This window comes from Mus pahari, chromosome 10 (genome assembly GCF_900095145.1).
Source record: "Mus pahari chromosome 10, PAHARI_EIJ_v1.1, whole genome shotgun sequence".
Taxonomy (NCBI): Eukaryota; Metazoa; Chordata; class Mammalia; order Rodentia; family Muridae; genus Mus; species Mus pahari.
In genome coordinates this window covers 113938803-113962593 of record NC_034599.1, presented here as the reverse complement: position 1 = coordinate 113962593, position 23791 = coordinate 113938803, and the positions used below count along the sequence as shown (strand labels likewise).

The 23791-nt window shown below is 48.8% G+C and overlaps 1 protein-coding gene across 1 annotated transcript in view; it reads left to right on the top strand.

Annotated features, from left to right (window-relative positions):
- The window catches only part of Ulk4 (unc-51 like kinase 4), a 283012-nt gene that overhangs the window by 155051 nt on the left and 104170 nt on the right, over nt 1–23791 (top strand). The window contains exon 32 of the mRNA XM_021207848.2: nt 17177–17343. Coding sequence (XP_021063507.1) covers nt 17177–17343 — 167 coding nt within the window. The remainder of the gene's footprint in view (nt 1–17176; nt 17344–23791) is intronic.

Sequence of the window (23791 nt, the reverse complement as noted above, 5' to 3'; positions counted from 1 at the left end):
TGTCTGGTCAGAGCACTCTGTCTGTCTGGTCAGAGCACTCTGTCTGCACAGAGCACTCTGTCTGGCCTGATCACGGCTTATGGAGGACATGAACCACACTTGTGGTGGATTAGCACCACAGATGTGGCCTTCGCATCCACTTAGTGATAGTTTGTTTGGTAAACACTTCTGATCGGTGGTTGGCTTTCTTCTCCACTCTACCTGGTGCTTTCTGTCATGGCCTATCATTCCCCAGGGTCTTACAATTAATTCCTTGTCAACTGAAGAGTAACTGGAGAAGGTAATCCTTGTCTTATTCCAGCAGAGGAATGTCTGTCTTCACACCTTATATCTGAAGAGAAACTAGTGTCCATAATCTATAAAGAACATCTACAACTCAATGATGGGTAAGCGCAGGACCTATCACAAATGCAGAGAAGACTTGAATAGACATTCCCACCCCCACCCCCCAAGATAGAAGCACAAGTAATGGCATTTGCGGAGCCTGAGTGTCTCTTCTCCGTCCCCTCAGCATTCTCCCAGGCTTTTCTGAAGGAAAAACTAGTGTCGCTAGTGTGGGGGATCACTCGTCTCTTCATCAAGAGGGAGAGCGCCTAAGTGAATTACAGATGAAATGTTAGGAAGAAGCGCTGATGATAGCAAGGCCACCGTCCTGCGAGGAGCAGTGACCTGGGGACACAGTGTGAGGGGTTGGCCTCTGGGCTGCTGAGCTCCTGGACTGTGAGGCGCTGATTCATGCTCACATCATGTTTACTGAGCAGCCTCGCTGTCTCCAGATGAAGTGCAGGGGAGAAGTTAATGTGAAGAAATCAGGCTATTAGGATGTAAATCGTTTTGTGTGTAAGCGCTTTCCCCATGTGCAGCGCACATTCGCTTTTATTCCCTTCTGTCGAGGCTGCCACATTTGAGAGCTGAAGACAGAGATGTGGAAGGAGCAGGTTAGACTCACAGAAAAAGTGCCGGCATCTGCCTCTCCTCTTTCCTTTGATGGCTTCGGCGCTGCGAGCTCTCTGGTGCCTTCTCTTTTATATCCTTAGAGGGAAAACAAATCTCATGCAGGCCGCAGTTACTGCAGCCCGTTGCTACAGCATTCAGCAAGCGGGACATTAAAGCGAAGATGGTTATTAATGGGATTAAAACAGTAATAAAACTTTATGGAGGCATTTAACAACTCCTCCACACACCATGAAACAAGGCTAATCCTCACCCTTCACGGGTGAAGTGTGCTGTCTGTCTCAGGTCCACTGCTCTGACTGTAAGCTGAATGTCAAGAGACCACTCAGAGTTGAGACTTCCTCGTGTGCACTTTATTGTCAGTCCTTAGGTTCCTAAACACTTCTGAGGTGAGACCCCAGAGAGCAGTGATCCAGAGGAACATTTTAATAGAGTAGAGCACAGACCCCTTCCACTAGCAGATAGGAAACCAAGTACTGGCAGACAATGAGTCTTGGCCACCTGAGCACTGAACTGTGAACTGAATCGGGCTTCCTCTCTTACCTGTCTTAGTTCCTCACTAATAGTTGAGTGCACACAGACCATGTTTCACCACCCGATGGACACTTTCCCATAAGTGGGTATTTCTAGATCTTTCTTCCGGTATCTCCCTTCTTAGTCTGTTGCTCTGACCTGTGAGTTTCAGGGGATGGATTCTCCTGCCACGGCCTTCCCTTCACCAAGAGTGCCGGGGTTACAGATATTCACCAGTGTCCTAGCTTTTACCTGGGTTCAGGGGATTCGAACCCAGGTCCCCACCTTTGTGTGGCAGGTGTCCTGTCTTCTGGGTGCTTCCTTCACCTGGGAGCTACTGTCTTTGAATCAGAGCATTTGGAGTCACAGTAGTTCTGTCCTGTTGAAGCTCTTCCTTGCTCAGATGACCAAAGGTGGACAGTGGGGTCCAGACGCTCTCTCAGGACCCACAGCTCCCCCAGGAAAGCCTGAAGATGATCGGAGATGAGAGGCCTGGCCCAGGCCCCTTCTCTCCGGATGCTTGCACAGCCAGTCCTTAGGTGAGACCCAGTTTAGCCGAGGTGCCACTGGGCTCTCTCTCCCACCTCCCATCTGGCCTGGCATTTGCTTTAGATTTTGTGGCTTGAGCTGGGACAGTCGCTTCTTTGAAGGCTGATGTTAGTGACAACCCAGGTGCTTCCTATGTAGACACTCACTAGCTCTCAGTATGTTTGGAGATTAATAACATGCTTGAAAATGTATAGACCTGGCTAGTTTCTAGAAATGTCCCATGTATTCAGATAATAAAGTCCTACTAATCCACTATGAACTGAAGGTCCCTAAGAAAGCTGCTCCTACAGCAAAGCTTCCACAGACTGGCTGACAAGAGCGTCATGACTGCCAGGAGGGGAGTGTTGCTGACGGCTGTGGTTTGAACATGAAATGTCCCCAGCTCATGTGTTTGCACACTTGGTCCTGGTTGGTAATTCTCTGGGGAAAGGTTATATAACCATAGGCAGTAGAGCCTTGTTGGAGGATGTATATCATAAGGGCTGGACTTTGAGGCCTTGTAGTCTGGCCCTACTTCCTGTTCTTGCTCACTACTTCCTGTGTGTGGATGAACTATGATCAGTCTGCTTCCTGACTGCCGGGCCGGCCTCATGCTCCTGCAACCTTGCCTTCCCCGTTGCAAGGGACTGTGTCCCTCTGAAACTGTAAGCCAAGATAAACCATTTTCTCTGCTTAATTGCTTTTGGTTGGGGTATTTTATCACAGTAACAGAAATTAAATAGTATATAGATAAAGAGCCAAAATCATGTGAGCTTCCATTAGCCCCGTTTCTGGGGCATTACTTAGTTTTCTGGTTGTGATAGAATATCAGACAAAAGCAACAGAAGTGAGGCTCATAGCCCACAGTGTAAGGGTGCAGTCCGTCACAGCAGAAAGACGTGGAGCTGGCACATGAGGCGGCTGATCATGTGGCACCAGCACAAGACGGTGGTGCCAGGATCGGCTTACTCTCTCTTCCATTCACCACTGTGGGATGGGGCTGCCCATATGGGTCATTCCACCTTTGTTAAGTTGGTTAGAGAATCCCTCCCAGATGTGCCAGATCCTGGAAGCTGAGAGTTGAAGTATAACCATCACAGAGCCACTTGGCAGAGACTGGTGGTAAAGGCTTCAGAATGTGGTAGACATCAGAGATTCCCTGCTGCACTGTAACCTGCCTCCCTCATGACCACAGCCAGGTGTTTGGATAGGTGACAGTTTGTGACTTTCAGTTGCGGAGGAGCGTGTCACTGGGGCAACCCAAATGCATGGTCACCCATCTTCTGGTCAGGACAATCTGCACTGCTCCCCTTGAAGCAACAGTGTTTCGAGTTGAAGTTGAACCCCCTTCTTAGGGACTTCCTTAGTTCTGCCCTCCCATGGGCACTGTCAGCTGGAGACTCCATCTGGTGCTCTGATGTGTCCATGGTGCTGCGGGATACTTGAGCGCCTGTTTCCATGGTCGATTTCATAAATTACTCTGAAAAAGGGAGGATTTGTTATGTTTGAAGTTCATCCACAGGCAGGAACCCTTAGACTGACACAGTAAGCAGGTGGGCGCCACCAACTCAGCTCATCCCTTCCCATCCCATCTCCACAGAATGGCCACCAAGTGCTGCCTAGCAAAACCTGTTCAGGAGTAGAAGGCTTGATAAATGTTAGTGTTGGGGCTGGTAAGATGGCTCAGCAGTTAAGAGCTGAGCTGTTCTTCCAGAGTTACTGAGTTCAATTCCCAGCAACCACATGGTGGCTCACAATCATTTGTAATGGGATCTGATGCCCTCTCTTGGTGTATCTGAAGACAGCTATAATGTGTGTGTGTGTGTGTGTGTATGTTAGTGTTGGTGCAAGACCCTCCTGCAGCCTTTGCCTCAGGGATATCTGCACAATTCACTCTTCATGCATGGAAGATACTTCCACAGGGCCTAGGAGACAGGGGCAAGGCACCTCAGTGTCCATCTTTATCATAAACAACAAAGCAAGACTCTGTGAGGAAGTCAAGAATTCAAATAAAGTCTAGGGAGAGGAACAAGCTGAGGGAGAAAGGGCTTGGCAGGTTTAGCACCAAAGGTGAAAGCATGGTGGCCGGCAGGCAGGCAGGCTTGGCGCTGGGGCAATGGGTGAGAGCTTACATCTTATTTAGAAGATGCAGGCAGAGAGTGTAAGTTAGATAGAGCCTGGTGAAGGCTTTTGAAATCTCAAAGCCCACCCTCCCCATCCCTCAGTGGCACACCTCCAACAAGGCCACACCTTCTAATCCTTCTCAAACAGTTCCACTAGCTAGGGACCAAGCATTCAAACATAGGAGCCTGTGGAGCTATTTATTCTCTGCCAAACACTGCAGCCTTCCCACCTTAGTCAACCCAGTTAACTACACAATCCCTCACAGGCATGCTGGGAGGCTGAATGATCCCACACAGGCATGCCTGGAGATTTGTCCACTAGGGAAGTTAACACTCCTCCAACTTGACAGTAGAGAGGAAGAGGGAATTAATGCCAGGCCTCAGTCAGTGTCTGTGGACAGAAGTGTAGACTCACACTGTCCTGGGCGCTCAGGCACAGCCTCCTCTCTTCTCTGTCTGTGGGGAGACTTTGCCTTGACACTCAGCGCCAGACCAGGGAAGCCCAGCCCTAAGTGGGTGGTCAGTGTCCCCTGTGCTTGGCTAGTGCCCACAGACGGAGCTTCAGGACCTGTTCTGTGACTTGTGGGAACCTTTGGCTCCAGTCACAAATGCTAGCATCTCTTGAGGCCAGCTGTACTGACATCAGGCTGTCCGTGGAAATGTGGCTTTGGTTCTGCCACTGTGTTGGTTAGTGTGGGATCTGCACTCTGCATAGGCCCTGTGCTGCAGTATGGCTGGCCATGGGCTTGTGGCCCTGTGCTACATACAGTATGGCTGGCCATGGGCTTGCTTGCCGCTCCCAGGAGGCATCATATGTGCTCATTGTCTCCTTGTAGAGAGAAGAGGGAGGTAGCCATAAAATTGTTCTGTAGTGATTCAGGGACAGTGCCTCCCTGCTAAGTCCTAGTCTGGCCTCCCACAGTGACTGATCACAGGCTGGTGACTCAGGGTGTCAGTGCTAGGCCACTTTGGTTCCTGTGACTCAGTAGTATGACATGAAATCAAGAATGTGAAGGTTCTGGGTTTTCTCTTCTCAAGATTGCTCTGGCCCTTAGGGTCTTTGCACACCTGTGAATTTTAGGATTTCTTTCTAACTCTGTAAGGAAAGCCATTGGTATTTTGGTTGTGAGACTAAATGAGCTTCCTAGTGTGGATGTCAGAAACAGAACTGGGTTCTCTGCTAGAACAACAAGCTCTCCTAACCTCTGGGCCATCTCCAGCCCCAGGTGAGCTTTGTTCGTTGCTGGATTTGACTGGCTGACAGTCCATGGAGTGGATTTTTGTCCATGTTTGTCTAGACATGGTGCTGCAGCCTCTGTGTATCCACTGTTCCCTCCTCAGGGTTTGGTAGTGGTCATGATTGTCTCATGGGGTGTTGGTTTCAGGGAGGCGATTGTCCCATTGGATGGTCTGGGGGAGGACGGTGCTTCTTTCTTTACTTATTTGTTTATATTGATAATTAATATTGGCACAGACAACCTTGTCAATATCCCTCTTCCTCTGCCTTCAGGGCCCGTGTATCTCTATATGTGTGTTTGTGTGCGATGACACAAGCACCCAGTGTCTTTGTGGATTGTGTATGTGTGTGTGTGTGTGTGTGTGTGTGTGTGAGAGAGAGAGAGAGAGAGAGAGAGAGAGAGAGAGAGAGAGAGAGAGAGAGAGAGAGAACCCTGTACAGGTGCTGATGGAAGCCAAAAGAGAGCACCGGAACCTCTGAGTTGTAATTACAGTGGTTGTGAGCCACCATGTGAGTGTTGGGAACTGGGGTCTTCTGCAAAAGCAGCTTTTAACAAGTGAGCCATCTCCGCAGCTCAATGCTAGTTCATTTTAAATTACAACTTTTGATTAGACTGGAAATTACTAGACATAAAATGTTATCTCTAAATATATGTTTACGGTTTGCATTTCTAGACAAGTATAGCTCTGAGTCAATCTGGTGAATTCAAATATGGGGCAAAGTTAAATTGAGCATTTCTACAGGGAGATGATGGCTGTGTATTTCCCCTCTGAGAGCCATCATGCATAAGGAGGCGTGACTAGTTCTTCTCTGGTCACTGGAGGGCAGTGTGGAGGCTGGAGGGTGGGGGTGGGGGCGTGGAGTCTACAACTGTTGGGCTTAATCAGCAGTTGATCAGACACTGATGGGAAATGAGTTCAAAATATCTGTGCCAGTCAGGAGGCCTGAGCACTTCAGACTGGAAGCAGAACTGGCTCTTATTTCCACTTGCTCATCATTTACGTTTAGTTGTTGTGAGCTAACCAGTTCCAACCACTGATAGAGACTGGTCACAACTGGATAAATCAAAGGCCACTTCCTAACTGTGTATGCTGTCTGGAGAAGACTGGCAGCCTGTGGCTTGTGTGGTGGGAAGGTTGGTGTGGTTTGAGCAGGTGGGCCAGCATGATGAGATGTAGTGCTGTAAACAGGACCAGTGTTGAGGCCTCTCTTCTCGTGAGCACATTTCAGCATAAACACGGAGGACAGGAGGGAGGGAGAGGAAGAAAGGGGGCAACCATGCCATCCTGAAAGTGACAGGTGTACCCTAGCCATATGAGTGTTTCTGTCTTAATTAAAAATAAGTGGAATATTTCACACCCTTCATTTTCATGTTTTCATGGACTCATCCATGAATGTTTTTGCTATTGCTGAAAGCAAAAACAACGAAGCCACAGATCCCTTTGGTATTTCTAAGACTTTAAGGTCTACTGGGTATTTCTAATACAGATTCGTTTTCATTTCTAAAATTCAGACTCCACACAGTGAGTCTCTGTGTCCACTTAAGGATGTTGAAATATCAGATAATAATGACCAGGCTCACCTTTCTTCCAGAAAGCCATGAAGGTGTCTAAGTGGGATCCTACAGTTTTCTGTTTGTGTTTGCCAAGCTCCTTGTGCTTACCTTTTGTTTTGAGATGTGCGTGTGTGTGTGTGTGTGTGCGTGTGCGTGTGTGCGTGTGTGTGTGTGTGTGTGTGTGTGTGTGTGTCACTTTGGAAAGGTGCTAGAGAGATAGCTCAGCAGTTAAGATGGCCTTGGTCTTATAGATGAACTGAGTTTGGTTCCCAGTATCTATGTGGGTAGCTTACGACCACGTATAACTCCAGTACCAGAAATCAAACACCCTCTACTGGTTTCTGTGGGGACTGCATTCATGTGTGCCTACACACACACACACACCTCAAATCTTAAAAATAAACTTTGGCAAACAATTAGAATATTTTCCATCCCAACACTTTCCCATTCTCTGCTGAATCCCCAGTTATGATTCACATGATACAGATTTTATATATATATATATATATGCACACACACAGTTATGCACTTACATACATAATTGAGTCTCATTCAGCCAACCATGGCCTCTGTCTCCCAAGTTAACCTTTTCTTTTTTCGACTGAGTCACTTCTACAGCTCTATCTTCAGGTGTGCGAGCCCCACTCACAATCATTTCTAATCCTTTCTTCCCACCAGGAATGCATAATGCACCTTTTGTTTTAGAACATCCATGAATTTTTGCCTGAGGGCCTGATGTTAATTTGCTGTGACCAAGCCTTCTCCGTCTGTCCCCACACTGTCCTTGGCTACTTAGGAAAGCTACACCAGCTCTGTGCCTCCCCCTGCTCCCCACCCTCCCTTGGTTGCAGATTGCATCTCCTGTTCTTGGGGACTGTACTCACCTTGTGTCATAGGTGGCCACTGTGGGCCTGTGCTGCACATCTCAATTCTGTTCTGTAGACAGAATGCCAAATCTTCTTTAGCTGTCATTTAATTTATAGGAGGCTCAGCTTGTTTCTTTCAAGGCTTATTTTGAATTCCTGTTGTCTCACCTGGGTTAATAAGGAATGGCGTCTGGGTCTTAGTTAAACACTCAGGACTCCTTAGCGAGGCCGCCTCTACTCTGGGTTGTCAGACTTGTCTCCCCGCTGTGTGAGCCTGTCAGGCTTACAGGAGCCATCTCAGCACACCTCCCTCAGCTTCAAGCAGGGAGCATCAGAGAGCTCAGGCAGAGGGTTAGGGAGCCTGTGCAGACCTCTGAGTGGCTCCCCATTCCTCTACCTTTAATCCTTCACTTCCTGAGCTCCAGCTCCCCTCTCAGAGGAAGACACTCTGCTCAGGCCTGTCACCCTAGTCCTGTCCCGGAAAGTTCAACTATATCTGAAGCTGCGGTAGTGAGGGAGCTGCATTAAAGTTTCCCTCCCTGGGGTCAGAGCCCTGACAGGTTCCTGTCTCACGTTTGAGGAACCGTTGTCTCTGGTACTTGATCTAGAGGCTAGCATCATGTATGACAGAGGTCTGGTGTGTGGCAGGCATGTTTTTTACTAATTTTTTTTCTCTTTGTGAAAACACTCTTTTTTGCCACAGTCATAATGTTGCTCCCCTATCTATCATCCCTGTCCTTTGTCTGTCTGTCTGTTTTTCCTGCTGTCAGCTTCACAGACATTTACCTAACATGGGTGTTGGCTGTTGAGAGAGTGAAAGAAGCCGCTGCCCTTGCCCATCCAGGAGCACAGTCCTGCACCTCTTTTCCTAGGCCAGCTTCCTACTGATGAATACCTTCTGTGTTCTAAAGCCACGGACCTCATTATAGATCGCAGAAAGGACCTTACTTGGTTTGAATACATGTTCTACATTTAAAGGTGTGTTTGCTTCCATAGACATCCATGGGGAACTGCGGTCCAGCTGGGAAGACATCCTTGTCTGAGAGGATGGTGTCATTGACTTGGGAAATACACACAGATTCCCTTCAAGGGAAATGTTGATTGCAGAGGGGTGGGTTGAGTGGGCTGTGGTAGCATATGCTGGTGAGTCTATCCCTGCTGCTCTGAGGAGTGGGAACAGGCCACCTCGGTGTGATGGATGGCTGTGGGAGGCAGTGGCTATACACTGTGGCTGGAAGGGAGAGAGCCGAATTCAGGGCTGGGCTCATTCTTTTTTTTTTGTTTTGGTTTTTTTTTGTTTTTGTTTTTGTTTTTCAAGACAGGGTTTCTCTGTATAGCCCTGGCTGTCCTGGAACTCACTTTGTAGACCAGGCTGGCCTCGAACTCAGAAATCTGCCTGCCTCTGCCTCCCGAGTGCTGGGATCATAGGTGTGCGCCACCACACCCGGCTTCTGGGCTTATTCTTAAACCATGTGATTGTTGGCTTGATGCTCAGGCTATGGCTGTAGCAGAGGGTGGTGTGCTGTGGTGGTAAATGCAGTACTGTACCAGGAATGGGGATGCATAGCCCTCTGACCTACTGAGCTGTTTATAGGACTTGGCTCTGTGATTAGAGATTCACTTAATGACCATGAGGCAAGTGTGTTAGGTCATAGCAAATAAGGTCATCACTGCCCCTAAATACTCCCAGTCTTCTGAAGTCCCCATGGCTATCCCTCTGCTTCCAACCCAGGATGGTTTCCCCAGCCAGCTAGTACTAAAACTCAGAGAGGCCAGCAGAACATAGCCAGGTAGGGAGACTTCTCCTGCTAGAGGCCTTATCAACACAGCTTCCTTGGGAATCGCAGCCATGGACTGAAGCGTAAAGGTGAAAAGGAGCAGACTGTGTGCTTGGTCAGAATCAAGGGAGGGCGGTGGATCTTTTCTTCTTCCAGACAGGGCTGCCAAGCATCACACTGAGAGCCTTGCTCACACTGGGCAGGCGTCCCTCCACTGAGTCACCTGCATCACCCGAGATGGTGCTGTAAAACAGGCACCAAGGCTAAAAGGCACAGCTGGCAGAAAAGACAGAAGAGAGGGGAGGTGAAGGAGACTTATAGGGGAGGGGCTTCTTATGGAAGCAGGAGAGGTTGCAGGAGACAGGACTGAGGGGCAGAGCTGTGAGGAGAGGGCATGGGGCCCCTCCTGCCCAGAGGCCTCCAAGAAGGATGGGTGGGAGGCGCTATCTTGCAGCGCCATCTTCTTCACTTGTATCAGCTGTAGAAGCCAGCACTATGGAGTCCTGCAGGCAGCCGGGCAGCCCTCCTCCTGTATCTGCCTTTCAGTGCCAACCCTGAAACTTTCTTTTAAAAGTGGGACAAACCAGGAGAAAGTGTGAGCAGGTAGGAAGAATTTCTCTTGCTTTGGGGAATCAAACTAAAGCCTTGCAGTGAGCTAATTAAGCTTCCAGTCACAGATTTAGAAATTGCTTCAAGTTCTGTCAATCATTCCTTTTGATTTTTTGAAAGATGTAAAATATCTGTATGTTTTCTGATCACCCAAGCAATGCATATTCATTATAAAAATTTAAATAATGCAGAAGTACATGAAGGTAGAAGTGAGTCAGTCCTAGAGGTGATACTATGTATCCACAAGCACAGAGCTTGCCAAGTGAGTTCCTGCTAGAGGTGACCCACACAAGCTCACCAAGCAGCCTGAGGGCGTGAAGAAGTAGGACTAAGGAGGACTGAGCAAACTTGGCTGGCTCAGGTCCCACTTGAGCCCTCTGCGAAGTCGGCTTCTCAGCATGGTGGGAATAAGGGCTGGCTGACCGGAGCAGATCATGTCTGTGCCTAGATAACATGTGTAAAGCACAGGGCTTATGACATGTCTGGTTATGAAAGTCACGCTCTGTGCTTGACAGGAAGTTGCTGAAAAGGCCAGGGAGACTGTTCTTGGTGCCTTGTCCTCTGCTGCTTTTTCCCATGTAGGGTGCCAGAGAAGTGTCTCTTGGTGAGTCTAGGCTGGTTCGCTGGTTGGTTGGTTGGCTGGTTGGTTGGTTGGTTAGTTGGCTGGTTGGTTGGTTGGTTGGCTGGTTGGTTGGTTGGTTGGTTGGTTGGTTGGTTGTTGGTTGGTTGGCTGGTTGGCTGGTTGGTTGTTTGGTTGTTGTTTAATTTCTTAAAGCGATTTCCAGTCTCTTCCCGAGTAAGTTTCTTTGCTCGTCCCTTGAGCACTCTCCATGGAATGGTCCTTCCTGATCCTGTCCTTTCCTTAAGAGTAGCCCAGCTGTATTTTCCTTGATGGTTTGTAAGGGCTCTGGTGTTTGGGGATATGAACACGCGTCACATACACATGAGTTACTCTTCTCACCTCTTGAAATGTCGTCATCTGAAACGTCCTTGTCAAGTCTGCTCTGTGTTTTTGCACTTGCTGTGGGCTCCCCACCCAAGGGCTTGGTGCTTTCTGTCTAAGGCTTCTGTCAGGTTGGGCTGTTTCCAAGAGTTGTATGCGAGCTGCTGAGACTTACCCGAGGTGATTTTTTTTTTTTTTAAGTGATCAAGTAGTTCCACAGCATTGTTAGTTCCTAAAAGGGCTTAAAATCCATCTGTTGATGTCCTTGCTTGTGCACTAACTCACCTTTGTGTGCCTGTCCCCTGCTGTAGCTTTTCACGCCCATGTCTTATCACGGGCTTATCACGGCATTTTAATTATCATCCCCTGCAAGACTTTCATGGGGGGTGACTTGAGCTATCATTTTGCACTTAATGTTTCAAGCAAACCTTAAAGCCTGTTTGATAAGTCCCTAAAAATCCCAGTAAGTTTTGAGCCCTGTAATAATTTTATAGGCATTGGATTTGGTTTTATCTACATTTCCCATCGAAACTTGTCTGCCTTTAGTCAAGGCTGTTGATTCAACCCTCATCTGCCTTTTTTGTGATACATCTGATGTTTTCTTACACCATTCTGTGTTTCTCCTCAAATGCACTCCTGAGACATTGATTGGGGATACATGTCACTAGGCCATGACAGGGGTTTTCAGGTTGTGTGTGAAGCTTTATACACTGACTGATAATGGACATTTCTTGAAGACTCACCTTACCCATAACTAGTGATAAGTTACTGTTTTTGTTTCTGACACTTTCAGCTTATTTGCTGCCTGACTATCTTGGTCATCCCAGACAGAATCGAGAAATGCAGTCAGGACTGTGGGCCTCTTTCTTACTTCTGGCTTCTGGGGATTAGATGTGCCTCTAGAGTTCCCCCAAGAGGGGTCCATGCAGAGTCCATGCAAGATTGTGTGCACAAGACATGCACAGATCGGAGCACACAGAACTGTGACCCATAGCTTCTGCTCTGCTGTCCCAGGAAGCCAGACCTCCTCACAGTCACCCAAGTCAGTCAGGACATGACCCGTGACTGCCAGACTCTCTTGTTTCAGCCTCAGGGTTCAAACTCAGGCCAGCTATGGGGAGGCCAGACGTGTGTGGGACCCTAGCTAGAAGGAAGCTACCCTGTGTTCTCTAGCTCCCTCATACCCCCATCCTTAGTGAGGTATCTCAGGCCTCTCTGACTCTGCCTTTATGGCCCTGCAGCCTCTGGCTGCCCTGAGACTTGGCTTCCTCACTACAGCAAGCTCTCGTGCTGCCTCTGCAAGTTCTCCTCAGGTGACCTTGGTTTGTTCTAATGCAGCCACTAACTGCTGTGGTCAATAACACTTTGCTAATGAACAGCTATGAATTTCTGGACTGCTCAGGCCCAGAGTCACATTAGAGTGTCAGGACTCAGCACCTGCTGGGAGGCGGGGCTGTGCAAGCCCTGGGCACTGCTGGTGCTCCTGCTATGCAGCCCTGGTGCTCCTGCTATGCAGCCCTTGTGGCTGAGTAGGAGGACAGATGCTCCTCGATTAACTGAGCAGCTTGCTGCTGTGTTGGGCTCTTGTTGGGCTCAGGGATGGGGACTCCAGGAGATTGAGAAATAGAGAGGTTACTTCAGGGCCTCGTGTCCTGCAGCAGTGGAAAGGTGGGCTCTAGAGGTCAGGAGTCACCAGAGCCCCACACCAACTCTTCTGCTTTCTGTCATGTGTCCCCATTTCTGGTTATTTCTGTGGTGTCACTGGTTCATTTAGGTGTAAGTGAAGATATAGAAGTTTCTTCATGACTTGAATTGATTTTTATTGTAGCTTCAGATTCTTCAGAAATTTGATATGTCAAGGCTGCCTGTCAGTTTTTTCCTAAATAAAATTTCTCCACAAAACAACAACAACACCCAAATGTTGTGCATTCGCCACCGAGTGTCTCACTGCAGAGTCTGATGATGCTCTGCAGATGCTGCCAGCTGGAGTGGTTCCTGCTGTGAGTGGCACCAGTTAATTAACTGTTGCTTTCGATGTCACCGAAGTGACAACTGCTGTGAGATTACAGACTACAGAGGCAAAACTAAGACCTGCAAATTGTGACTCCAAAACAAGCTTGTTTCACTGTGTGTGTGTCTGTCTGTGTGTTCCTGTATATGCTTGTGTCTATGTGTGTGTGTCTGTACATGTGTGTGTCTGTGTGTGCGTGTGCGTGTGTGTGTGTGTGTGTGCGCGCGCGCGCACATGCGCGCACGCGTGTCTCACTTGGAGACCAGAAGAGGGCCTAGAGCTAGAGTTACATGTAATTGTGAGCAGACATGTGAGTGATGAGAGCTAATTTTGGGTCTTCTAGAAGAGCCACGTGTGCTTTTAATTGCTAGCCTCAATTTTATTTCAAATGTTATCATAGAGTGATGGAAGAGATTGAGCATCATACATATTCAAATAACACATATTATTTCAGACTTTGGACTTACAGGGCACCTCTGTTTCCCTCTTTCTGTTTCCAGTTGCTTTAGTCACAGGAAAACAGCTGACAGGGGGTGGGGCCTCATGGCCCTTTTTCGGCATCAGTTTGTCATCTGTGAAGTCGGCATCAGTTTGTCATCAGTGACGTGGCTGCTGGGACGTGGGTCAGCTGTTGGCTGAGGCTCTGAGGGCAGCGATGGGGAGAACCCTATAGACCTTCGGTGGCACAGTTCCCTCGAGCTGGGATAGCATGGTGACTAGCTTTAGGTATGGGTGGACATTGACTGTAATTGATAGTCAAAGTTTAATGTCCATTTATATTGAAAATGTATGGAAATACTGTTCTGTGTAGACTGCTGACAGGTTCAGAAACAGCAGTTCATAAGAGTTTCTTCCCTCTGCTCAAGTGCATAGGGCTGTTATTTGGGTTTTTGTTGCTCTCCTCAGCCCCTTGTGTTGAAGGCTTTGTCCCAGGCTGTGGCACTGTTGAGAAACGGTAGGGCCTTAGCTATGAATCCATCCGTGGACTGACTTGGGTATTCACAGCCCTCACAACTCAGTCACCTCTCAGGGCCCAGCTTCTGAATAATGCTACGTGCACACCAAGGCAGCAAGGGCTTTTCTTACACACCACCTAATATTGTTATGGTGACCGTGGTAACACAAGGAGTGTGGAAAGCAACCCAGTGGGTTGTTCTTTTGTGCTTCTGCAGGCCAGAAGTCTGAAGTTTTGGGCAGGCTCCCTTCCTTCTAGAGGCTGGGTCCTAGGCCTTGTGAGAACAAGCTGGGAAATTTCTGGCAGCCCCAGGTCTGGTGAACTGTGATCCATTCTTGCCAAACTCCAGCATTTTCTTTTGCAGGTCACACACACCCACGGCATAAATGTCTCAGGAGACACTGGGTTCACCTGGGTCACCCAGGATACTGCCCCATGCTGTGTTGATTAATTCCATGGTGTCAGCAGAACCCTGCCGTCTTATGGAGTCAGTTCACAGGTCAGGACAGGTGTGGGATGAGACTGTTAACCCCGGTGAAATGTAGACTGGAGTTCACGTGGTGCCATTGCTCGTTTGCAGAAAGAACAACTTCCCCACACCGAGTCGTACACTCCAGCCACCTCTTCCTGCAGAGGCAGATGTTAATAAGCCTCAAGAGAGAGAACCCTCCCTGCAGGCGGCCTCTGTTTGGATGGGGTCACATTTGAATTTAGAGCTGTGTTCACACGGAACGGCAAAGTGCTTCTTCCATAGGCTCAAACGTTCATGCTCTGAATCTGCTTTCCTCTCCAGCAGATCACAACAGAGTAAGGAACTACTGTGACCGGAGCGGAGACAGCTCATGCACATTAATATTCCCAGAACACAGAACACTTGGAAATGACCTGTGAGGAGAGCTCCTTGAGGGGTTTGCTCATAATTAACACAAAATTATTCTCAAAGTATCTTGATGAATTGGTTATAATGAATGCAGAATTATTCCAGGGTTCTTTGACTTAATGAAGTTTGGTTTCTTTTAGATATTTTAGGATGGAGCATTAAGCTGTTATGATTGGGACTGGAGAGAAGGCTCAGTGGGTAAGAGCCCTGGCTGCTCTTGCAGAGGGCCTGGGTCAATTCCCAGAACACAAGGTGACTTACTACTACTCATAACTTCAGTCCCAGGTCATCTGAAGCCAGGGCATTACAAGCACATGATGCACATGACTACATGCAAGTAAAACTCCCCACGTATAAAAATGTAAAAATGAAAATAAAAAATAATAGTTATGCTAGCCCATAACCTGAAGGCTAGAGAATGCTAAGCTGCTTTTGAAATGTCTTCACAGAGCAACCTGGGGGGAGAGAGAGAGAGAGAGAGAGAGAATGAGAATGAGTATATATGTGCATGTATGTGTATGTATATGTATGTATGTGTGTCTGTATATGTGTGTATATATGTTTATATATTTTTTATGAAGCTTCTTGGCAGTTATACCTGGCTTTGCCACAGAGCTACAACCCTGAATGAAGCCTGTGTAGTTTAGATAAAATTTATCTAAATTTTGTTCATCTTTAGTGATAAAATTGTTGCCTTTGCATTTGTCAGGGAAACTTGATGTGTATCCTGGGGGCAGTAGCTTACACTGTGTGGAAGAGACCTGAAGCTTCTGAGGCCCCCCCCCAGCCAATGATCTGGGGGCGCAGGACAAGTATGTTGTGGGTCCAGTAGAACGGGCCCTCAAGGCTTTCTGTGCTTCTTACCAGATGCTCCAACGTGGGTAAGATTGTTCAAGATTGACTTTCTTCATTAAGAACATGGTGGGCCTGAATTACACTGGTTTCTGCTGTCCTATCCATGATTAACATTGGCAAGATTATTGCCTCATGCTGCTTCTGACTCAGTCATATTAACTTGTAGAATAGTGCTAAATGTAGTAATGGTGAAATATCAAAATAGTGTGCACAGAAGCAAAGTGTGAAGTGTTTGCACCCACTATGTCGCACTAAGGGTTGGTGGTGCGTCTGTTAGGTGCAGCCATCTAAGTAGGCCAAACCCACAGGTCATAAATTTCTCTACATTGTAATTGATTGCATTGTTTAAATGCATGAGACAAATTTGCTTGTGTTATCTCCTGGAAATGCCCAATTGTCCATTGCCCTTGAGAGACTTGGCTTCTGAATCCATCCTGATCCCCAATTGGTTGGACTGAAGAGCCTGACTTCTAGCAGCTTGTATGTAGCTTGTATGTAGCATGTTTTGCTTGGTCAAGCCTACTTGTGTGGATGTGTGTTTCTGAGCATGGTTTAGGGGAGCTTTGCCTTAAGAGACACCATAGTGTGAGCTCGTATGTGCAGCTGGCCTGCTATAGCCTGAGGATATTGCCGCCTGGTATTCATCCCCACCTCTGGCTCTTAGAGTCTTTCCACCCCCACCCCCTTCTACAATGATCCCTGAATTCTAGGAGAGGTGGTACAGATGCCCCACTTGGAGCTGAGCATTCCAACATCTCTTGTTCTCTGCGCTGTGACCAATTGTGGGTCTCTATGGTGATCGGCATCCACTGCAAAAGGAAGTCTCTCCAATGAGAGCCGAGAGACAAGAAGAGACATTGTGATAGCGTGCACAGCAGGCTCAAACCAGACCATATCTCATGATGGGGAGGAGCGATGGGCACAGAACTCACCCCTATGCCCAGCCAAGAAGCAATTGGCATGGTGGAAGGCCACATGTCCAGGAGTGTATGAACAGCAGCACACATTGGGCTTGATCAGTTAAAACAAAAAGACACAAAGTTGGGTGGGCAAGAAATGGGGGGCAGCAGGGGCTGAAGAGGGGAGCAGTGACCATGACCAAAACACAGTGTATGACGTTCTCAAAGAACTTAACAAAAAAAAAAAAAAGAAAAAGAAAAAAAAAGAAAAACATCTTGGCCCATTCCAGGCTCCTGAGCAGACACTGAGGGTTTGAGGCTTGGAAACCTTCATTTTAAGCGACTTTCCCAAATAAACATCGTAAATACCTAGCATAGCTTGTGCCACACTGAGTCCCAGAGCTCCTGCCAGCTCACCATCATTATTTTTATAGCCTCATCACAAATACTTTTCCTTTTTCTACCGTCAGGACTCGTTGGTCATGTCTGTAACATGTTCACAGAAACTGCCACTCTGTGCTTGGACAGGGACAATAAAACCAACACAGAGCCAGCGTCCACACTGCTGGCCTCTCTGCTCGACATCCTGCTGGGCATGCTGACCTACACTTCCCGGATCGTCCGGCAGGCTTTGCAGGTGAGTGGCTGCCTCTCTGGTCTCTGCTCTGTAATACTCAGCTAACGTGGCTGTGGTGTTTTCAAGGGATGTACGCTATGGATGCAGCCTGCCCAAGTCATGTGAGGTGGGGGCATGATCAAGGAGAGCTGGGTAATTGAGTCGCAGAATCTTCTGGGAGGGCAGGAAAGGCTTGTTGGGCATCGCCTGGGAAACCACTTGTGTGAGGACAGGTTTTGCCTTGCTTACATATGGAGTTGGCCAGGTAGTGAGCAGCAGGAAGCTGAGCATGCTGGGGGCAATGGATGGGTACACCCATGTATGTATGTGTACATACATACACATTCATCAGGAAGCTGAGCATGCTGGGAATGACAACCTGGATGGTTATGCACATGTTACATATGTGTCTGAATCTGTAGTGGTTATTTCATTCTTCTCACAGAATGCCTGGTGAAAAGCAGCTTTTGGCAGTGTTTATTTTAGCTTTCAGTTAGAAGGATACAGTCTGTCGAAGTGGGTAGGCTTTGGGGCAGGAGTGTGAGGGGATGACTGTCCCCATTACGTCAGCAGGAAGGTGACAGATGGATATAAATACCAGCACCCATCTGTCTCTTCTTTGTTCAGTGTTGACTCCCAGCTCATGAGATACCTTGCTGTCCAAGGCAATTATAAGTCATCAAGTTGTCAAGGAAGGTTAACTACCACAGATGTGTCTGTCTGTCTGTCTCTGCATATACTCTACTTACATTCACTCACTTGCTTCCCTTTATATCTGATGATAAATATTCAGTACTGTGAAATGAGTCTGGGGTCTGTACTGTGTTCTCACAGCCGCAGGCAGGTGCAGATCAGCCACGGATATGACCCGTGTTTTGTACTGTGCTCTGTGACAGGGAGGGGTAGTTTTGCTAGGTGTTTCTGTGTGATAGGCGCCTCCCCAGGCCCGTTTTATTTGATGCTCACTGACCACATGAGTCACATGATACTTAGATCAGGAGAATGCCACATGCCAAGGTCAGGTCACTGTCACGTTTAGAGTCTTGTTGAGATGACCGAGTCGTGTATCAGGTGGTCCCTCTCGGCTGCGATGGGTGCAGTGTCTTGGCGGTGCGGTGCCGCGTCTCTCCTGCCCCACCCCATAAGTCCCTCTTTCGACAACACTGTTCTCTCTGCTGCTTCACCGTTCTGGCTTTGTGACGTTCTTTAGGATGTAGCCTCTGGCCGCTCCAAGTACCCTCATGGCCAGTCTGTGGATCACGCATAAAGGCTGTAGATTAAAGAAAAAGATCGGGAGTTTACAAACTCCAAGACAGGAGAGAAACTCTCTAATTCCAGGTGATTAAGTAGATGAGAAACCAGGACTTTAAAAACTAAAGCTCCTAACTCAAACTGCTAATTCTCCCCAGACGACCTGCACTCCAGCGCGCCATTGCTTGGTCTGTCCTTCCGTGGCCTTCGACCCCATGGCACTCACTGTCATCTGTCTCAGTACTGACAGTCTGAGCCAGGAGTTGCTTTCCAAGGTGGCTGCTGCCTTTGATCTCCATCTGCAGAAGTGCAGCCTCCAGGCTGAGTTAGAGGAAGGAGCTAGGAAAAGAAGCAGGGTGCTCTTGAGAGACTGTCCATTTCCTGCTTGGATGTCTGCACACTTGAGAGTCGCCTCTACTGCTTTTAAAACCCTCCACACGAGGGCTGTGCAGAAGCCCGTGTCTGCATCTGATGGGGCCTCTTTAAGGGGCCAGTGGAAGGACATCAGTGAAGGTTAGAGTCACAGTCAGAAACAGAACAGCTTTGCTTCCTAGGGAGGACAGAGATGAGCCCACAGCAGGAGTGGGGGTGAGCTGGTGAGGGAGGGGGGAGGTAGCAGCAGCTGGAATCTCAGTGCAGGAGTGGGGGTGAGCAGGTGGGGGTGGGTAACAGCAGCTGGAATCTCAGTGCAGGAGTGGGGGTGAGCGGGTGGGGGTGGGTAACAGCAGCTGGAATCTCCAGCAGAAGTTCTGCTCCCAGCCCCACAATCCTGTCATTCAGAATCAGCCCCAGCTCATCTCCCCAAGCGTGGGGTGTGAGAGATCGGGAGGCACAGAGAATTCATGGGTACAGTGAGAGACTGGGGGATCCCACCTTTGCCTCTGTGACTCTGAGCCAGTTCCCCCAGCTGTCTGCCTGCTGGGTTTCTCATCCTTGAGGCAGCTTTGGTAATTCTGTGAAGGACTGCTGTGAAATCTAAAAGAGAGAATAGAGCATATACATACCACTGTCATGGATAAGCCCAGCCCTCCGTCGCCTGGTCCCGGCAGTCACCAGTGGTCACTGCATGGATCATGGACACCATTGCAGAGGGAAGCACCCACCACCTTGTTGGTAGGCGGCGTTGCTGACTAAACCAGCCCCTGGGAAGCCAGTGCACCGTGGTGCTGCGTTGATGGACTTAGGATCCCAGTGTAGACTGAGTGAACCACAGGCTCCCATACTCTGTGTGTTAATCACTATCTACTGTAAGAAGTAGATTCTCCGATGAGGCTTCAGAGATGCACTGACTTGTGGATACAAGAGTTGTCAGGACTTGTTTCATACTGATAGCAGTAATGGGTCCTTCATCCCTGCCTCCAGGGCTCAGGAAGCATTAAGGTCTAAGAGGCAAAGGCAGAGGTTGAATTCAGGAGACTGTCTTCCAGACACAGCAGGACAGACGCTCTCAGGAACTCACAGTGATGGTGACAGCATGCAAAACCTATACAACCAAGGCAGACAAAAATCCCAGCATGGAGAGGGTGTGGTCATGAGTCCCACCTCCAGCTGAGAGGTATTGGCAAGCGATAACTGTGTGGAGAGTCAGCTTTTCCTTAAGAGCTGCCTTCCTGGCAGGTCAACTACTATCCAGGACCAGGCCCCACTCCTGAGAGAATTTGTATAGAATAAATTGGATGGGTTTTTTAAAAAAAGAGAGAGCACGAAAGAGCATGAGGCTGGGTGGGTAGGGAGGTATGGGAGTGGATAGGGTGGTGGGCAGCTGTGGGGGAAGGGTGGGTGTGATCAAAGCGTAGAGTGTAACATTCTCGAAGCATTGATACATTTGTTTATTTTAAAGAAGGGAGCTAGTTTTCAGGGACTGTCCAGGTTAGTCAGGGAAGGTTGTCAGCTGCAGATGCTCACGCTCATCTTCTTCACATGGGCATGCCATGATCTGGGGGCAGGGAACTCTCAGGTGGATAACGGGAGGGGTTCTGAATCCAGTTTTGAGATTGGGCCAGACTTCTGGGAAGCCGGGTCTTCAGAAGCACAATCCTGTTTACCGGACTTCCCAGTTAGGGCCCTGTCTCTCAGTGCTGAGATGGTGAAGAAAGCTTGCTACAGCGTTAGGTCGGACCCTGTGGACTTGTGTCAGTATTGTCTACACACTGAACTGTTCTTGGTGGGGCTGTCCCCTGTGCTTGCGGTGCATGGTAGACTTTCTCACCTTTGGTCTTCAGGGTCTTCCCTTGTGGCTCTTCTCCATGAGTCACCTTCTGGCTACATCTTGAACTTGTGTGAAGTTTTTTTACATCATCCCGTCTGAGTCTTTCGAGAACAGCAATAGGCCATCATTCCCTGTTGGCATGACTTTCTGACTCTAAGAGAGACATGCTAGACCTTCAAGCTCCACTCCAGGGTGCATCTGCATCCTCATCTGCCCCCTCTCTGCCTGCCCAGCTCCAAGCACCTTCATCCTGCTTTCTTCCCCACCTCCTCAGTGCTGGGGTAACACTAAGATCTTGGGTGTCTTAAGCAAGGGCTCCACCACAGGGCTATATCTTCAGCCTTAAAATATGTCTAGTCACATGGTACTAGCATGTCTGTCCCACTCACTATCTGTGGAACCTTTCTGGGGTGCTGGGATTTGAACCTGGGGCCTCATACATGCAAGGCATGTTATATGAGTACATTTGAAATGCATTCTGGGCAGACCTCAGCGTATCTGACAGTCTTCTTGCTGCCTCTCCTTCTACACAGATGCCTCACGTCTGCTCCCTTGGCACACCTCTGAGGAGTGGCCGATGCCATGCACAAGACACAGGTGGCGAGGCTGGAAGTGATAGCTTTATATTCAGTGTTAGGCTTTTTTATACTGAGAAACTACATATGTGTGTGTGTGTGTGTGTGTGTGTGTGTGTGTTTTAATTCTGTTTTAGATCATGTCATATGGCCGTTCACTGTCAAATGTGGCTCATAAGTTGACGTTCCCAGATTGAGGGACTATCCTGTATATATTTCTCAAAGAGTCCTCTGAGTCCCATGCTCATATATCTAGCAGTTTGCTTAGTGTGACCACCAGATGCCCTGGAACTTAATGCTGAACAAACCATTTGTCCCCTAAGACCATTCCCCCACCACAAATCATGCCAGCCTCTCCCTGCAGCCAGCCATGCCTGTCCCTGCAGCCAGCCATGCCTGTCCCTGTAGCCAGCCATGCATCTCCCTGCAGCCAGTCATGCATCTCCCTGCAGCCAGCCATGCCCGTCCCTTCCTGCTGCACAAACGAGGAACCTGTAAGTCTTGTTTTCTTCCTTTTTATTTCTTCACCCAGTCTGCCACCAAGCGATGTGGAATTCTACCTCAGGTGTCTAGCAAATGTAATTACTTTTCTCCAAACCTGACCAGGCTTCTGTCACCTCTTGCCTGGAATACAGCACCTGGGCTGGTCTAAGACACTGGGTGGTAAGAAAGGGTCAAGTTATAGCCCAGCAGTGACAAGGGATACTGTCTTCTTAGGAAAGAGTCCGTGGGTCAGAGGCAGAGGTGGAAGACTTGGTTGGAAGGACAGTGCCTGTGTCATGCAGGGACAGGAGCTCCAGAGTAGCCTGGGGGCCACAGAGCTGGGCGTCCAGAGGCCAACCTAGAGAGCGAGATGCTGAGGTGGGGCAGAGGCAGTTCTGGGCCTCCGCAGTTTCTCTGAGCCTCTCAGGCGGCCGCCACATCCACGCAAAATCTCTCACTATACAAGGCTTCCATTACAGACTGGGTGAGTCCTTGCTCTGAGTTTTTAATGTGTTCCTCTCTTAATAAGCTGCCAAGTTATGCAAAGTTGAGGTCTCCGGAGTCCCTGACGCTGTAGAGAGGTGGCACATAGCTGCCACGGCAGGGTCTAGGCATTACCTGATGACCCACCAGGTGTCCTGAGGGCAAGTGTTCTGTGGCCTCACCTGCCAGCTCAGAAGCCTTAGCTCAGAAGCGCTGGCCCCACCGGCCCTGCTGCAGCCCACATCCTAATCTGCAAGCCTGACTTAGCCTTAGCAGGAAGCATCAGCACAGGCTCCAGGATGATGCGTTAATGTTTAATGTGCCAAGGCTGCTTCTCCACATCAGGCCGGGGATCAACAGCCAAGATGCAGAGAGACCCAGGTCTCCAGGAGAAAACTGCTTTTCCTAGAAAGGTAGATGGGGAGGAGGCAGAGGGGAGCAGGCTAATAGTTGCTGTTCTTCCCCTCAGCCAGGAAAGGTGTCGGATTCTCAACGAAGTCCTCTGTTCCAATAGTAGCAGTAAGAGAAGCAGGCAGGTGAAATTCCATTTGTAGGCCTGAAGTGTCGGGGGGAGTCTTGGCTTTCTATGGACGGACCCTGGAGTCCAAGTTCATGATCTAGGGCAGAAAGGCCTGCTCTGCAAGGTCAGGCTGAGGTCATGTTCTAAAAGCAAAGACAGAGAAGCATCTGAACAGACTGTGCACATTCTAAAACTAAGGTAATATCAGAACCTGTTCTGAATATAAAGCTATGGTTAAAAAACAAAAAACAAAAACCCTCGCAATTAGTTCTGTGAAGGCCCACGGGGTACATCAGATCAGAAGGACTTGTCCCTTACCCTGGTACAGTTCAAGCCTATGCATAGTGGCTAAAGTTCTCAGGTTCACAGGATCGGGACTGACCTGGAAGACAAGCCTCTAGGCGAAGCTGGGAGGAGTTACCTCAACTATGTTAACTGAGTTGGGGAGACCAGTCTTGACTGGGCAGGACCTTCTGTGGGCAGAGATCCCACACTAGAAATGAAGCAAGCCAGCTGAACACATGTGCACTCGTGGCTCTCTGCCTCCAGACCTTGGATGCAGAGCTACAGGCTGCTTCAGGCTCCCCCCAAGCCCCTACCCACTGTCTGTCTGGACTTCCCTGCCTCAGGAGATGGTACCCTCAAACTCTGAGCCAGAATAAAGGCCCTTCTTCTTCAGCTGCTCTTCGCAGGGTAATTTAATCATAGCAACAGGAAGGTAACCCAGACCGAGTCTCAAGGAGTGCAGAGCCATCCCTGGAGCCTGGTCATGTAGCATGGGATGGGCAGATGCTCTGGGCGGGCGTTACTCGAGCATGTGGTTGCCATTGGAGATCCAACTGGGAGTGTGGCAGTGTGCACAGAGACACGGTGTGTGTGTGTGTGTGTGTGTGTGTGTGTGTGTATGTGTAGTGTGAACTGGGAGTGTGGCAGTGTGCACAGAGACAT